This window comes from Cryptotermes secundus, unplaced genomic scaffold (genome assembly GCF_002891405.2).
Source record: "Cryptotermes secundus unplaced genomic scaffold, Csec_1.0 scaffold59, whole genome shotgun sequence".
NCBI classification, from domain to species: Eukaryota; Metazoa; Arthropoda; class Insecta; order Blattodea; family Kalotermitidae; genus Cryptotermes; species Cryptotermes secundus.
In genome coordinates this window covers 464,373-483,322 of record NW_019738348.1, presented here as the reverse complement: position 1 = coordinate 483,322, position 18,950 = coordinate 464,373, and the positions used below count along the sequence as shown (strand labels likewise).

The 18,950-nt window shown below is 38.1% G+C and overlaps 1 protein-coding gene across 2 annotated transcripts in view; it reads right to left on the bottom strand.

The window, feature by feature from the left end:
• Positions 1 to 18,950, bottom strand: part of LOC111870706 (NADP-dependent malic enzyme) — a 100,927-nt gene that overhangs the window by 9,045 nt on the left and 72,932 nt on the right. For both annotated transcript variants that reach the window (XM_023863186.2, XM_023863185.2), the window contains exons 3-9: positions 15,890 to 16,048; positions 12,355 to 12,536; positions 9,977 to 10,157; positions 8,914 to 9,042; positions 7,965 to 8,147; positions 6,725 to 6,950; positions 2,914 to 3,056 (exon numbers count right to left, since the gene is read on the bottom strand). In XM_023863186.2, coding sequence (XP_023718954.1) covers positions 2,914 to 3,056; positions 6,725 to 6,950; positions 7,965 to 8,147; positions 8,914 to 9,042; positions 9,977 to 10,157; positions 12,355 to 12,536; positions 15,890 to 16,048 — 1,203 coding nt within the window. The remainder of the gene's footprint in view (positions 1 to 2,913; positions 3,057 to 6,724; positions 6,951 to 7,964; positions 8,148 to 8,913; positions 9,043 to 9,976; positions 10,158 to 12,354; positions 12,537 to 15,889; positions 16,049 to 18,950) is intronic.

The following is an 18,950-nucleotide window of genomic DNA, read 5'->3' as shown; positions in this document are numbered from 1 at the left end:
AGTATAATAAAAGGTAATAAAGCCAAACTCATAGTTTTATTATAGTCATTCCCATCTGATGTTGGTAATAAATAAGTTGTAACACCCATAGCATTCTGAAAGCTTTTTGTTTAATTTGTAAAGTACACTGCTGCAGAAACTTCACAAATCATTTGGGATTATTTTCTTGGAGTTCATTCATTACTCCAGTTGTTACACCAATTACACCATCATCCCATCTCTATCACCAATGCTGAACACCCAGAGTAGTTGATATACATAATTGCTTGACAACAGGACATCACCCAGTTTGTTCATACATAGTTTTAAATAACCTGACATCATCCATTCATTCTCAAAGATCCAAGCCCATCTGTAGTTTGACTTACTAATAAAATAATTTACTTTTGAATATGTTTTACATTTGCATTCATATATAACAATTAGTGATCAATAGTTTTGGTAGAACTAATACATTTTCTACAAATACAGCAGTGTGAAAAATACAGATTTTATAATAATTTTAGAGAGAGACAGGAGAGACACATAGTTCAATAACCATATGTAATGTACTTATAATAACATCCTTTGAGAGCAAGCCTGCTCATATGGAAAATTATTTAATTTCATGAAGAATAAATATAGAAGTAACCAATGTGCCACAGAGCTGCGATGGCACATTTGGTACAGTGTCTGGTGTGACCAGTGGTGTGCGGTACTATTTTTGGTAAGGGAAGCAGTGGTATCTAATAAATGAACTGATATCAATCAACTCACGAAAATTTACGTCACTTATTGAGTCAAGGTCGTTTTGTATTCCGTTCGATAAACCTGTAAATGCTGTACTGTTCTCAAGGTGAACATTGAGTTTAGGATAATATTTCCTCAACAAGTGAACTAATTCCACATAATTACCTCGGTCAAGAGAATCCACACTTTTGTCATGACCATGGAGGGCAAGTTGCCTCTTTCCTAAATGGCAGATGATATCAATCAAGCGTTTCATTATTTCTCTATTTTCTTTCACATTTTCATTCTGCTATAGTATCATCAGGGGCTTTTGATTGTCAAGTTGACAGTCAACTGGAGATTTCCCGAACACAGCAAGTTGCACTGTTGAAATAATGTGAGTCTGAGAGTTCTCATGTTGTTTCAATGCTTTATGAAGATTGTTGATATCTCCAAACCCAGTGTTGTTCCATACATTTTTTTTTTTCCAATGAGAAACAATAGGCATGGCCAACAAAACAATTTTCCCATATTACCGCAACCGGATAGCCACTCTGTTTTAGAATACTGTTCCGAATTAAATTTTCTCATGCATAATTTGGTTTGTGCTTTAAATTCTGGCAACTTGCAAGTCAGTCATCCTCTTTCTATAATTATTTTCTTTTCAGAAAAGTCCCTGCTATTAAACTCCTGTTTTAAAAGGCTTTTGATTGCACAGTCACAGTCGTGTTGTTTGCCAGCATTCATTTTAGCTGTTGCCTGTGCGTGTAGTCTAATCACGCCCCTGGCTCTTGTACCACAATATGACACTTGCTTCCCTTAAACGCAGATAGCTTCTTTCAGATGCCTCAAAATACGATCACAAATAAAATCTTATGCCATCTAAATATGCACTTACAATATTTTAATAAAACTTAATGTTACCTATAACACCCAACAAGACTGAAATCACACATACACAGTTAATTTTCACATAACCAGCAAAAGAACACATTCCTTCGCTGGCCTAGCAAGCAAACCGAAATTTGCTTCCCTTGGCCCCTTCGGATTAGATGAATTATTACGAAGACTAACGAAAGGAAACTGGGTCTGTCCCACCAAGCAGGGTTAGGGAGGAGGAGGAGGAGGCATGTGGCCTTGAGCAGGAACACACGCTAAATGACAATATTCATATCCTTATTATTCAAATTGAATTATTTATATATGACTTCTTTTCTTCTCATTTCTTAAGTACGGAAGCAATGCTTCCCTTGCTTCCATGCATAGCATGCCACTGGGTGTGACCTGGACTGCTGACAGGTCGGAGCTCTAGTAAATTAAAAAGTAAAGGTGTCCCTGTAACAGGCTGTGGAGGCCCATAGGGATGTGAGATGTTGAGGTTCCCACATTTTATAGACAATTGGCTCATAGATGGCGGTAAGGTTGTCAGCCTTATGCGCTGGCCATCCTTTACCCCCCAAGAATATTCCTGGTACTCATTTCTGTCGGAGGCTGAGTTGACCCCAGGGCCATAGTGCAGCTGAAAGGATTAGGTCAATTGAAAAAGTCCACCTCATCGGGATTCGATCCTCTGATCTTCCGGCTTGTAGCATAGTGCCTCAACCAACTATGCTACTGTGTGCCCCCAGAGTTCTAGTAAGGAAAGATTTTTCTCCTCTCCATAGTGTCCTAACCAGTTCTGGGGTCCACCCACCCTCCTATTCAATGGGTACTGGGGGCACAGGAACAACTTTACTTTTATTGACATGCCACTCTTGAGACAGATATTCAATCTGCATGGCGTGAGAGAAGCATTCTCTTTTAGAGTCTCCCTGTAAATTACTGGAAATCTGACATACAATTAAATTTAATAGATCTGTATCCTTATGTTCAGAGTTGGTTAACATAAGTATATGCAAGAAATTTTAATGCAAAATCAACAAGCCTATAGCCCCATAATTTACAAATAAATTTATCCACATTACAGCAGATGCCATATGCTTGTCAATTATGTAAGAAATCTGAATTTCTGTGAGATGGCTAGATGGGAGGAGCATCAGACTTTTCAACCTGAACTGCTAAAATATTTCCAGAAGGTAAATTCACCTATTTGTATAAATTATGAGATACAGTTTTCTGTGCCATGATCCTATTTTAAATTATGGAGTTTATTCTGCTTCTGGTCTTAATAAAACAAATCACAGGAAGATGGTAGGCAAAGCTTACATCTGTGTTTGTATAGGCAGACTCTGCTGTGCATTCAGCCTTTACAGTTGGATTGCTAAGCGCAAACACAATCGGGTGCTCGTTGAAGGATGCCATGTCACGCAAGATCTCAGGGGTGAAAACTCCTCCTACTGCAGCGGCACCTGTTAACAGATTGTTTGCAACTGACTGCACACCAGAAGATATGTATTCTGTATACTGTTTCCTATATGTGGGTATGAATATGTAACAGTGGAAAATTCATATATATATACTTCCCAAAATTAACAATTGTTCCTTGTTGAATTTACAGTAGAAGGATATGATGAGTGGGACAAGGTATGTATGGAGGAAAGGACAAATACATACAAAATTATGGTCGGGAAATATATATAATTGGGAACATAACATGAAAATAGCAGTGGAATTAGCAGCCATGAACTATTTGACATGGGGACTTACCTCCTCTAGAAATTTAAGTAGGCTATGACTACGTAAACGTAACATTCACTCTCCCCCCCATCCTGTGAATCAAATGGCTCCATCATTGCTCTATTAACATATATATCAGAGAAAGAGGCTGTGAACAGGACTGAACTGACTTCTGTAATGATAAGCAACTTTAGGTTCCTTAAGAAATTTCTTGGCTGATGGAGTAACTATTAACTGCTTAAGAAATGTGGTGTACGTTAGAAACAGTCAAGAAGCTATCCTATGAGACTGTTCTCAGGGATGTGACATCATGTCGTTTAGTATATCATTACTGGCATACTGGGGGAGTGTGCTGCATCTGTCTTCAGGGTAGAAGATGGGAGCAATGTATTCCTCTGAAAAGTAAGTAATGATCTACCAGACTATACAATGTCATATCTCAGAAGTAATCTTCACAGTTATTCTATGTTCTACAACATGCTCCGCATATTCTTGGGTTCTGCTGTGCTATGGAGTGGCATGCTGAACTTAGCATGACATGGCTACATGTAAAATCCAAAGTAGTTTACTAACTTTGTGAAAGTCACCTATAATTGAGTCTTGGATCCTATGCATCTTCTTAATGCACTTATTAGCACATTTCCTTAGTTCCTATCTGAGCCAGATGAATCCACTTTACAATATCATATCATTTTTAACATCCATTTCAATATCATTCTCCAATCTAAGCCTACATCTCTCAAGTGGTCTCTTCCTTCCAGGTACTTAAGCTAAAATTAGCATCCTATATGCTCTGCTCATTTGATCCTACATGATTTAATCATTCTAATTATACATAGCCGGTGAATATTATAAATAATGAGGCTCATTGTATAATTTTGTTCAGCCACAATTTACTTCCATTATCTTGCGTTAAAATATTCTCCTCAGCAGCATGTTCTCATTCGAAATTTGTGTTTTTCACATAGGATAAGAGGTAAAGTTTTATACCTATACAAATTAGCAAGAAAAAGTATTTAAAATTCTCAGTTAATGGTTATGCAAAGCACAATAGATCATTGAAGGTCGCAGTGCGGGGGCCAGTTTTTTATGGCCCACCCCTTACATACATAATGGTTATGCAATTGGTGTAACAGTAGCATGAAACTGACTATTGTATTCAGCAGATGGGAAAACTCAGATACCAAGTAGAGCATAAATTTGTTTATACATTAATTTAAACAAATAATTATAACAGAACTTAGAGCCTGTCTTACTGTCAGTGAAGAAAAGCATGTCATTTGGCTTGTGTTAGACTTATTGCTGCACTTTAAAAATGTTGTTTTATTTATTAAAAAGTTTATACCCAAGAGAGTAATTCCTTATGCATCTTTTTATTATTATTATTATTATTATTATTATTATTATTATTGCAGAATTTCTTCAATAAAAAGCCATTGTTACAAAACTCTATACATTTGGTGGTCTGTTACAGGAAAGGAATAATATTTTAATATTATCCCTATGATTGTCAATTATTACATAGTATGAACACTTTTAATGAATTGTATGTTGAAAAGAAAGACAGGGGGAAAAGAGAAAGATGGTTGTAGACAAAATCTGAACTCAGTATTTTTATAATACCTTGTTACCTGAGTGGATAACCCTATGAAGAGCCATACGGCATGGTACTTGTAAACAGCGAATTGGGCAGGATTGAATGGATATGCTCATGACCTATTTTAAGATATCACCGAATAACTTTCTCAGAACTAAGGAAACCCATCTGAATGACATTACAGGTAGCCAGTCTCTTGATTTTTACCTGCAACCTATGAACTGTAGAGCAGGAGTGGTAACTACTACCTTGCAACATTCTGTAAAACTGACAAAAGGTTATAGCATTTATATGAAATTTCTAAACCACCTCTGGTGAACAAATACATGAAGTTCTCTCAGGTAATCAGTCAATTTATTGGCTGGTTCTATCTCCACCATCAGGGTCAATGACCATAAGTAATTGATGTATTACGTTTTGTCTGCACGTGTATTTATGTATATGTGTAGGGCCGCACCATAGCTCAAGCGGTTAGTCGCTGGCTTCCCACCGTGGCGGCCCAGGTCTGGCCAAGTGGGATTTGTGGTGGGCAAAGTGGTGCTGGGGCAGATTTTCTCCAAGTACTTAGGTTTCCCCTGCCAATCTTCATTCCACCAATTGCTTCACAATCACCCTCACCTATCATCTGGGGCTGGTACAATAGGCCAGAAGTGGCCGCAGTGCAAGGGACTTAGTCCCATCCCACTAGCAATAACAAAAATATGTATATGTGTATGTAAAGTAAAAGTAAAGGTATCCCTGTAACAGGCTGTGAAGGCCCATATGGTTGTGAGATGTTGACGTTCCCACATTTTCTAGACAATCGGCTCATAGATGGCGGCAAGTTTGTTGGCCCTATGCGCCGGCTGCCCTTTACCCCCAAGAACATTCCAAGAATATTCATGGTACTCATTTCTGTTAGAGGCTGAGTCGACCCCAGGGCCATAGTGCGGCTGGAAGCGTTAGGTCAATGGAAAAAATCCAATGACCTCATTGGGACTTGAATCCGTGACTTTCTGGCTTGTAGCATAGTGCCTCAACCAACTACACCACCGCGTGCCCCATATGTATATACATATTTATATTTGTACCTCAGAAGTATCAGCACCTCTGAGATTATGCATGCACATGCAGATCATAAATGTGTTGTGGGGGCATGCGGTAGCGTATTTGGTTACAAATGTTACACTATGTTACAAGCTGGAAGGTCGTGGGTTCAAGTCTTTATGAGGTCATTGGATTTGTTTCAATTAACCTAATCCTTCCAGCTGCACTATGGCCCTGGGGTCAACTCAGCCTCTAGCAGAAACGAGTGCCATGAATATTCTTGAAATATTCTTGGGGGTAAAGGGCAGCCGGCGCATAAGGCTGACAACCTTGCTGCCATCTATGAACCGACTGTCTAGAAAATGTGGGAACCTCAACATCTCACAACTCTATGGGCCTCCACAGCCTGTTACAAAGATACCTTTACTTTTACCTTTTTTTACTTATCATAAATCTGTTGTACCTCAGAAGCATAAGGGTTGAAGAGACAGTATACATGGTTATGTGTGCATCACACACACAGACACACAAGAGAGTGAATGATATATATCAGTGACGTGTGGGCATTTACCACATCAACAATGTTAGTGCAGACAGAACCTGTCTCCAAAATGTTACTTTCCAGTTCAACACTGATCCAGCTGATTGTCCAAGAGAATTTTAGTGTATTTCACCACCTCACCACTAATCTCCAAGGATCTCATAGACAGGAATTGCACCCACTGAAAAAAAATTACTTTTCCATAATATAGAAGGTGTTCTTATTTAACAGCTCACCTATTATGACAGAGGGTTTTATTTCTCTGACTATTTCTTCAAGGTTCTTGATTGGAACATGGTTCTTGGCATAGAGAACCTTGTGACCTGTCACGCCGCCTTCTGGCCGATCTTTAACAATTAATCCCTTAGAGTCCACCATCCAGATCTTGTCCCTGGCATCTTCTGTTGATGTACCCTCGGCTTGCATTGCCATCACACACAGTTGAGCAATACCTAAGGAAGCCTATGGACAAAGTCAAGCAAGCAGTGATGTAAGAAGAGCAAAAGGTTGAAATGGGACATTCATCCTTCAGGCAACTCTTCTCTGTATGCTTCTCACTCCATGTGGTATCTGGTTTATATAAACAACAGTTCTTTGAAACTCTTCTGTTCTTTCTGGATCACTGCAGGTGCTCTTTTCATACTACACATGTGAGTATTTGACATTTTCTGAGAATTTCTGTCAGCTATTACTATTGGAGAAAATTTGAGTGACTTGCAGTTGACCAATCACAAGAAATGAGCCTAATTCAATTTTCAACATTACCGCATTTCTCAAGTTCTTTTGGTATATGATTAAATAAAAAACTATGGACACCATTCACTCACTGTAAGAATGGCAGTAAGTTGATATACCTTACATTTAAAACTGTAAATGAACATTTGAAGAATAATACACTTCATGGAGCAGAGTGCTCTATGAACAGCTGATAGCTATGCAGCTGGCCAGGAAATTTCCAACTATGAAAAATCCAAAGTCTGTTACCAGTACCATGTTCATGAAAGCTCAAGAACTGACCACATCTTTAGCCAAATGAAACCATTTCATATCATCACAACTTGTCTCTCAGATAAGTTTCAATACTATTCTGCCATCTGTGTCCACATCTCTAAACTAGCTACTCCCATGTTCAACCCTTCAACTGCAAGGCAAAGTCTGACATCCATACAAAACAATCAGAGTTTACACTATTTAAACCAGCATTAATGTACATCCATGTCTGGTGGTTTATCGTTTAAATAACTGCTTATATGACCTAGAGCAAACCTTCATGAATGTAAACTTGAGATACTAAAATTATTTGTAATTTCAAAAACATATTTATTTTTTTGAAACAAGCTATTACTAACAGAACATTAAATAATATTCTGTCTTCAGCAGTCAGTTTAGCAATGTAGCAGAGAAGTCAGCATCTGTAAACCCTGGACTCAGAGTAACTTATTTGTATTTTCCCAGATGTGATCTGAAACTCCTTACCTCTCCAGCGCCTTGGAAGAGGATGATGTTATCTGAAAGACGAGTGTTTGTAATACGGAGAGAAGCTAACAGACCAGCCACAGCAACTGATGCTGTTCCTTGGATATCATCATTGAATGTGCAATACTTTTCACGGTACTTATCCAGAAGACGGAATGCATTATGATTGCCAAAATCTTCAAACTGAAAAAATTAAAAAGGAATACCAATTAAAACGCCTATACAGTAATAATATTATATTTCAGCATTCTGTTGCATGGATTTATGATCTGAATAACACATTCATCCTGTGTGGGTATTAACTGTAGTTCAGTTGTCAGTGTCCCTTCTTTTTTTGGATGTTCATAATGGTACCTATAAGATTCCTTTTGGAGACTGAGTGAGTGGTGGACCATATGCAGATTTTTAGGGGCAGTGTTGTTGTCATTGGCTCTTCTTTATTGGATGTTTTGTGGTTTGTGACTGCCATGAACACCACATACAATAAAAAAAAAAGGCAACAACAACAGAACTGCTCCTGAAGATATGCATAATATAGCGCACCACTCACTTAATCTCAAAAAGGCACCTTTTATTCACCATCACGAACACTCTACAAACAAAAGTTGTTGACAATTGAACTACATCCAATACCCACACCAGATGAATGCATTACAGTCATCATTTTCCAAAGGAATACTTGGACTAGTTATGTGCTTCAATTCACATTATAATTTTAACCTATAAAAATAACTTTTAACTTTATATTTTGATTCTGAAGATGGTCATATATGGCCAAAACATTATTAGTGTGCAAAACTGAGTGAAATGTGATGGTTTGGCAATAACCTTGTAGATGCTGAACATTTATGGAAGTTGCATTAATAAGACTGAAAGAAGAAAGTCCCATAGAGTAAACTGTTTCCATATGCTGAACAGATTTTTCATGTGGTTAACTCTATGTGCTGACCTGAATTAGAGTATTTTGACCATATCTCTTGACAACAGCTCTCATGAACTCATCAATGAAATCTTCATACTCTGCACCAGTAATTCGTTTGTGCCTTAGGCCTATATAAAGTGGATCATCCAGGAGTGCCTATAACAAGAAACATAAACTGGTGTTACTACATCGTACTGAATCCTGTCTCTGAACTAACTGCATAATTGGACTTCATTACACTTCATTAGCATGGAGGAATATGGCAGTTTCTGTATCAAGATTTCATCCACTCAAATTCATATAAATAAATGTATAAATATACACTGCAATATAAACTTATGTTAATGGTCAAGAGTAGTTTCTAAAGCTTCTCAGAATGCTGCCATGCTTCTATTAAATATATGCAAATTTTTGTCTAGACATTGCAGAAGTGAATTGCATTGGGTATAAACTGACTCAAAGATTCTGCCTTTGGAAGCCCAACATCTTATGAAGTCTCCTTCTCAGACCCATAACCAAATCCATGGATTAGGTTCCTTCTTGATAAGATAACAACAACTTTGCCGTCTTTCTACTTTACCAAGAGGTTCATTATTGTACTTAGAACAGCTTATCAATTGACTCTGTCCTGAGTCAGTTAAATCAAGTCTACATCTTTATATCCTATTTCTTTAAGACCCATTTTAATATTATTCTCCCTTCTATGCATAGGTCTTCTAAGTGGTCTGTTCTCTTGTTATTTTCTGGCTAAAATTTTGTATGCATGTATCATGTCCCCATGGATGCTACATGCTTCAATACCTCCATCTGGATTTGATGACCCTAATAATATTTAATGGAGAATACAAATTATTAATCCCCTTGTTATATAATTTTATCTATCCTCATCTTACTTCCTGTATCTTAAGGTTTACACTCTTATATGAAGGACAAATTTATACTATTCGATAAAATAAATCTCATTTTTTCTGATATTCAACAATTTATTATAAATTTATATAAATATAAAGTACACACAGGGATAAAAGAAGCTTGGGAATACTAAAGAAGAACAAATTTACAGGCCAACAGCTGACCCAGTCCTCATCACCTGTGTATTTGTGCCCACATCGAGAGTGATGGGCAAACACTGATGTGGCTTGATGCCTGCCAGGGCTGTGTACAGGGCCAACTTGCCCACAGGAATGCCCATGCCATATGCACCCAAGTCTCCCAGTCCAAGAATTCTTTCCCCATCAGTTACAACAATGGCACGAACATCAGATTCAGGCCTGAAAATAACCTTTAAAACTTAGACATAAAATGACTAAAGCTAATGAACTCATCTTCAGGTCATAGTGATAAAAAAATACAGAATTTCTTCTTTTTCCCACAGCACAGCAACCAGGCTGGCTCCAGGAACCGCTCAACTTTCTATCCAGTGAGTACTGGTGGCTCTTTCCCCAGGAGTGAAGAAGCTGGGTCACGAAGTTGACCACTCACTTCCAACTAGTGCTAATGTTAAGAATGAGAGATCTGCATCTTCATACCCCAAACAATTTCGTGGAATGGTGCTCAATTAAGCAGAAAGGCAACTTTACCTTTCTGCCTTTTATGTTGTCCTATAAGCATTATTGAATAGCAGTCATATAGGACAACATTCTACTGGGTTAAAAATATATTTAGTTCTGTTGGGCTCCAAAATTTTCATGCTGCTTCTGGGACCACAACTTATGTCTCACATGTCAACCACTAGTAACTCTCAGTGTATCCCACCTACATGATTTCAGTTCACATCTGTCACTTGAATTCCAGTATTCCATGGATCCAACCCTAATATGAATTCTAATCTACATCTTTCATCTGCTACTATTTCTTACATACCTAGTGGCCCTGTGTTCAGATATTACTGTGTGGCTAGTCTGTTCTACAGAGTACAACTTCTCTATTAACTGTCACAACACAACAAATATCAGGATCAGTGCCTAGCTATGGCTCTGCTACATGTTTCGTTATACAGAGTGTCCCAGAAGGAAAGATTAATATTCTTGGAGGTCATTTCCTCTTCCAAACGGTTTCTGAGATAGAGCTATTTCACTGTACAATACACTGTATGCTGCACAGATGAGCAACATGCCATGTTCTCACGCAAGTTGCAAAGTGCATTGATGTTGATGGTCGAACTCTTGAAAATGCATTATACTGGGTAAACTGTACCAACTTTGTCACTTGAACAATAAATACTGGTATTAGAAACAGTACGCAATCTCTCTTTCTTATAAAAAATTTGGCCTATACAGTAGCTCTGTCTTTAAAACCATTCAGAATAGGCCACATGTACATACACACTCTTTTGCTTAGAATGATTGATACTATGACCTCCCAGAATATTGGTCATTCCTCCTGGGACACTCTGTATACTGTTAACAGCTATAGTGGGGTGGGAAGACTATACAAATAACAATAAGACTTGTTAGCTAATTGATAGAAAATTTAACTTTCACTCAGAAGTATCTGATTCAGATCTCTGCAGATGTGTTGCCTGAAGATGGCCCTATGCGGCTGAAACATGTAGCATAAACACCAAATGTACATATACATTTAATAATTTTAATCACATTTTAAACATTTAATGAACATCTAGTGAATTAAATGTGAATTAATGTTATTAAATTAATACTGTTGAATTATAGATGGAAAACAAGACTATAAGTTTAGCCTCAATGCAACAGGATGCTGAAATATAATATTATAAAGGTAATATGCTTACTATTTTTGTTCATTCATATCAAATAATGGAGCTGGGATAGCGTAGTCAGTATAGCAACTGGCTAAGGGCTGAATGAGAGAAGAGTTGTAATTGGAGTCCTGGTAGGGTCAAGAATTTTTGCCTATCCACAGTGTCCAGAACAGCTCTGGGGCCCACCCAGCCTCCAATCCAATGGGTACCAGGATTTCTTTCCCCAGGGGTAAAATGGTAGGGGCATGAAGCTGACCACTCACCTCCAACTAATGCCAAGATCAAAAAAACGTGGCTCTATACATGCACTCCCTCATAGACTTTCATGGCATTGCACTTAATTAGTTAAGCACAGGGACAACTTTACCTTTTACCTTTTTACACACCAGATGATGGTCAAAGAGACTGAAATATGTGGTGTGACTGATATAATAAACTGACTAACTTATTGTTTTCACTTGATTTCAATACTTTCATTACACAGTACTCAAACCGACGCTGTTGTGTGATGATAAAGAAACTTTAATTGGCATGAGTTACTATGTTCTCGTGTATTTGTGTGTGTGTGTGTGTGTGTGCATGTGTGTGCATTAATATGTGTTATCATAAATAAGGATTCTATAAAACTGTATTTCAGGTACACTGGTAATTTTAACTGGACAGTTCATTATTCTGGAGTGGAACATGGCTGGCTAGCTATTCTCATCTTTTTTTCTGTGTGTGTTCAATATGAATATATGCTACCTTACCAATTTCTAAGAACATCATAGACATGTCCATGGTCATGAATGGTGATGAAGAGTCCCCTTGGTCTTCGGTAGATGAGTCCATATTTCTGACAGGCCAAACCAACAGTAGGAGTATACACAAGAGGCATTAGCTGTTCCACATTCTCTGATAGAAATCGGTAAAATAAACGCTCATTGCGGTCCTGGAAGAAAAGAATCATTTATATATATATATATATATATATCTGAAAGATGAACTCATATAGATTATGGCTGTGATGCTTCAAATAACATATATTAATGGAACCTCATGATCTAGGTTTAATCTAGGAGCATAATATATATATGTTGGTGGAATATTCTGTGATTTGGCAAAACGTTTTTGACTGTATAAATCACAAAATTTTATTAACTGAATTACATTTTTTTGGCATTTGAGGAGCAACAGCAGATTAGTTCAGATCCTGTCTGACGGATAGAAAACAAAAGATTGTAACAAAATCATCGAATTTTACCCAAAGTACCTACTCAAATTGGGGAACAATAAAGCATGGAATTCACCAGGGGTCAATTTTAGAACCTTTGCTTTTGCAAATACAGTAAAACTTGGTTATAGCAACATCGGTTTCTGCGACACCTTGTCTATTGTGTCAAATATTCAATGGTACGAACTAATTCCTCATACAGCAACTGTTTTTATACCTTGCTTAGTACGACATGCACAAATGCATCAACCTCGTATGTAACGTCATTTTCATTCCTGAATTTCTCTGATATCATGGGAAAGTTCGATGTGTCTGCCCACCCTCACTTTCTCTACTTGCTGACGTGACTGTCCTGGAAGAATACGACCGCGGGCTGCAAGAGGAGCGTGGGTTTTATGCGAAAACAAGGGTGTGGGGTGGGACTGCGTGAATAGTGCAAGAGGACGCGGCAGGTTGTTAACTGCATTCCTTTCCTAGAATCTCGTCTAACAGGACCTCACATTGTCTACTTACCCTATAGTGTTCCTGCCTAAACCCAGAGAAGTGCAGTAGCGAAAACATGGCAATGAAAAGGAAAGTTTTAAGCATTGAAGAGAAAGTTAAAGTGATTCCTGAAATATTGTGTGTATTGTCAGTGAAAAGCGCTGTAATATGTCTTTGATATTACACATTTGGGCAATTCCACGTTGATGTTACGTTAGTCTGTACTTAACTATGTATTTTACTAAAAAATGCAACATCTTAACTCGGTTTTTGGTAGATTTTTACGTGACTAACATAAGGCTACTGTGGAAGTGCCCATTTCGGTTACAACGATATTCGTTTATAACGACACTATTTTTAGGTCCCTTTGATGACATTATTACCAAGTTCTACTGTATGTAGAAGAGGCAGTAAACAGAAAATTCCTTGGCTTACAAGTTGATAATCATTTACTCTGGAAAACCCATTTTGATCAATTGGTTTCAAAGCTAATCTGAGCATAGACTTGAAAGGATTCTGATCATGGTGTATACTGTACTTCTCTTGGCTTGTTTTGGACTTATCCATTTTCGTGGTCTTTTGTCTTTTACATACCAGACGATGGATGAAGTCCAAAACAAGCCAAAAGAAGTTAAGCTGAGCATGTTATGCAGTTAGATCTATGTTGCATATCAACAACACTGATACTCTCAAACCAATTTCCTTTGCTTACTTTCACTCTTTAATGAAGTATGGAATAATTTTGTGGGGTAATTCATCTGACAGCAAAAAGGTATTTACATTGCAAAAGACAATTATATTAGACTCATGGTGGGTTAAAAATCCTGTCATTCTCGTCAAGATCTATTTAAGAGACTAGAGATCTTAGCTCTTTGATGTGAATATATATTTTCTTTAATATACTTTATTACAAACAACAAAGAACATTTTCAGACCAGTGTATATGTACACAGCGTTAACACAAGACACAAGCACTATCTCCATAAATCAACTGCTAACCTCTCTTGCTTTCAGGAAAGCAATTATCTGCCATATGATGATTAAAAAGTCTTATGAACAAAAAATTACAATTTAAAATAGCTCTAAGACGATACTTAAACACACATTCATTCTACTTTGTTGATGAATATTTATAGTCTAAAAAGTGACATCAATTTAAAGGCTGTGTAAATATCATAATTTGACAGTATATATATATATATTTGGATGTATTTTGAATAATCTCATGTGTGACCACTGTGTTTTCTTGGGTTTTCTTGTGTGAGAACTTCAGTTGTACTGTACATATGTTTTTGTATTTACATGACATAGTTCACATCCTACAGTCATTTTGAATAATTCTGGATCCAGGGAATGTAATGTAATGTCTCCTGCAACAAGGTTCCTAAGCATGAGGCCAGCAGAATCCAATCTGGGTTCTTCCACAGACCTTTACCATCTCTTACTTCTGTCACACTCAGACATCTGTGTATGTGAATCACATCTTCAAACAAAATTTAATATGCCTAGCTCCAATGGTCAGTTAATTGTCAATGTCAAATTGTAAATTAAATGAAAATTTTTACAAAGCTACCATGTTGTTGTTTTATATCTACAAACATTTACCTTAATGAAAGTTGCATAATATTTCAGGTTCTTTATAAGAGGGATCACTGGGAAGACCAAGACGTAGGTGGGTGGACAATATTAAAACGGATCTTAAAGAGATAGGATGGGATGGTATGGATTGGATTGATCTGGCTCAGGATAGGAACCAGTGAACTTGTGAACATGGTAATGAATCTTTGGGTTCCATAAAATGCTGGGCAATTCTTGAGTAGCTGCAGAATTGGTGGCTCCTCAAGAAGGGCTCAGCTCCATGAGCGAGTAAGTAAGTAAGTAAGTATAAGAGGGAAATTAATTTCTTGACCAGCTGGGAGACTATCAGCTTTTCGAGGAATCGAGGGAATTGTTTAGAACAACCACAAATTGTTAGCTTCTTGATCCTAATCTATTTACACTAATTTTTTTTTTGCCAAGTATATAAGCAATTTTTTGTAGGGATGTCTGGCAATTACCTGTACATCTTGTGTTCATGGTAGTCTGATTGACAGTGTGATTCAAACCATCCTAGTTTAAATGATTACTATTTCATCCATTTCTGAAATGCAGGGGATTGTGTACAATTGGATGCTACACTTTACATTTGTCACGGAGCTCAGTGTTCAGGCGGGGGATCATGTAGCCAGGCCTGCATGCACCTCTTGTTTGATTGAAATATCACTGCACCCCTTCTGGGTAGGTCAAGTAACTGCTCATCTGATGTCAAGGGCTATGGCTGCCCCAGGACTCATGAGAAAGTTCTCGAAGCATACATGTGAGAGTAGTTACAAAGTCTGGCTTCAAAAGCATAAATGGTTATGGACAGTGGGACAATAATTACTTCAAATATCAATAAACAATTTAATTTAAAGGCATGTATTATTAATACTTCATTGTGGGCTGTATTCATAAATATATTCTTGACTTCAAACAATGTTTATGTGGCTCAGCACCTAACAATACATAACCAGTGATGCTCTGGTGACATTTATGAAGCAGATACATACCTGCAGGCCCATGAGGTAGATGTACTTATTGAGGTCTTCAGTATATCTTTCAATATTAAGGCGACATAATTCTAACTGCTCTTCCTGAGTCTTGAACCGTGGAGGAATCAACCCATGGATTCCCAGTAACTGGCGCTCTTTAAGAGTGAATGCCATCCCCTAGGAAAAATATCAATCCATTTTTAACTTTATGAGATCGAAATAATATGATGGGGCAGGAATGAAATTAGTATCTCAAAGGAAGAAGGCCATATTGCTATAGTTGCAAAATTTAAGAGATACGGAGGTATACACACAAATATAGTACATGAAGTCGACATACTACAAAAGGAATAAATGAAAGAGGAATATATTTCCAAAGGCAAAATTAATGGACTTGAAAACAGATACAAACGTTACGATTATATCTGATGAACTGAAGCTATTTGTAAATTGCTATAGGAAATTATGTGCATGAGTCGATCGTTAATTGTATGATTAGGTATGTTCCTGCTAGTTTCATAACATTTATTGTTAAAAGCTGAAGAAAAGTAGCCATTTCCTTAACTTCTAGTTATTTTTATTGGCATTCTAAAGAACCTGACTTTGCCATATTTTATAATGATGCCTCTGGAAGTCAGTACTGTAAGTTCTCCCAATATAACTCAATAGTCAGTTCGTACTAAAATGTACAGCTTTTCTTCCATTTGTATATTAGCTTCGTGCGAAAGCGTCTCTTATGCATTCAGAGTTTCTCTGAATTAAATTAAAATATCGGATGTCCTGCAGATTGTTTCTTCAGATTCTCATAGTCAAGTTCTGATGAGATTTTTTTTATTCACTTAGTGGGGGGTGGAGTCCAACTGGGACCACTCGGCACGGCGGCCACTGATTGGCCTATTGTAGCCTGCCCCGGGTGATTATGATAATGTAGAATTTGGTGGAATGAAGATTGGTAGGGGAAACCGAAGTACTATTGCGCGGAGTGTAACTTAATCACTCCTACACGTAACAATATTAATAATGAATATAATAAAACAATGAAGACAAAAGATACACTTCCTGTAACGAATGTATTTTTTGTGGCACGTATAAAGAGATTGTTCTTGCATTACAATGATTACTGTTCTAAGACCAAAGTCCCGCCCCTCGTCTTATCCTCTCGTTGAGATCTTAACCATTCGCTCGTGCAGTGCGCTTGGGTAATCGGTGTACGTGTCAGGTTGTGAGGTAACACGTAATTTTTCTTCATTTAGATTATTTCACAACAGATAAGTAATTTCAAAAGTCATTTTACGTAATGACACCTTGTTGCTATGCCTCGCAATAATCACGGAACAGCGAAAAGCATGTCACAGTGGAGTCATGCTAAACTGTGCCACACATTTATATGATTGTATAGTTCACGTTCATGTTTCGTATTTAAATTAACAGAGAATATCTATCGCGATGTAATGTAAATCACACAGTGCTACTACAAACTGCCACTGTCTCCTCTATCAGTAACTGTTGTTATAAGTCTGTGGTGCTGGGCTGATTGCCTGCCGACCAAGTGTGAGATTTCGTTACAAATATATCAAAATTAAGTTCTAAATAATTATAACTATTCAGCACTCGTATCTTATAGCTGAAATATCAGTTCTGCATATTTCACTTAAATGGAGATACATCCCGGCCTACCAAGCAAGTTCGGTGCCTAGAAGCTCTAACCTTGACGACTGCTGCATCGGTTTTTCACGTATAATTGGAACTCGTCAGGAGCCGGGGTAGCTCAGTCGGTATGGGCTGGCTATGGGCTGGAATCGGATTTCGAATCCTGATGGGGCAAGAATTTATTCTTCTCCACGTCGTCAAGACTGGCTCTGGGGTCCACCCAACCTATTCAATGGGTGCAGGGGGTTCTTTCCTCGGAGTTAAAGCAACCGGGGCTTGAAGCTGACTACTCACCTCCAGCTAGTGCCGACGTCAAGAAAATGTGGATCTATACATCCACTCCCCACACGTCTTCATGACGTAGTGCTTAATTATTTGAGCACAGGGACAACTTTACCTTTTACCTTTACCTGAATTGGAACTCGTCTCTTCCAGGAATGACCCGGAAACTGGCTGCATTGCATATGCTTTCATTATCGTACTGACATTAGCCACAGTCGAAATAGAATGAGACTGAGAAAGCATTGTTTTTACAAATTAACTATCAGCTAGAATTGTCGCAACTATTCGCTACTTTGAACTTGTAATAATGGTGAGTAAGTGCTTGGTATCCTTGCTATATATTCGAGAGTTGCTGAGCTAGACTCTCGGTTTGGGGGCCGATTATCCTGGGTGTCTTTCGGGGGGTTTCCTCAGTCCCTCAAGGCAAGTGGTAGAATAGTACCTTAAAACAGGCCACTCATGGACGTTTCTCCAGCCTTCTTAATATATCGTTCAAATTCCACGCTATACAGATCATGGTGTTGAGAAAATGTTGTTAAATCAAGCAGGAAACACAATAAATCGGCACCCTCCGTGGGTTGAGATCTCAAGCGAACTATACCAACCGAGCGACCGCCGCTTGTCGGTGAAGTTAGTGCCAACCTTAGCAGATAGAGGGTGTCACGTGGTCAGCGCAACGAACCCCACGACTGTTGATTTCGGTTTTCTAGACCGGAGCTGCCATTTCCTTGAAAGAGCTCCTCAATTATCCTCACGAGGCTGAGTGGACCCCGTTCCAGACCCATTACAATAAATCGGCACCCAGTAACAGGAAACGTGCGGCAGTACAAACATCACAATATCCACTGTACGGGAACATCAGTACACCCAATAGACGTCGTAGACAAAGTTAAGAAAGCACGTAAAAGATTAGTAAAATCACTAGGATATAACAAGAGGACTGGGATTCGATTCCCTAGTGATTTTACTTATCTTTTACGTGCTAGGACAAAAAGAAACTCCGTGGTTTTAGTCCGCAAGCGAACTATACCGACCGAGCGACCGCCGCTTATCGGCGAAGTTTTTTTTTATTGCTAGTGGGGTGGGACTAAGTCCCTTGTACTGCGGCCACTTCTGGCCTATTGTACCAGCCCAAGATGATAGGGGA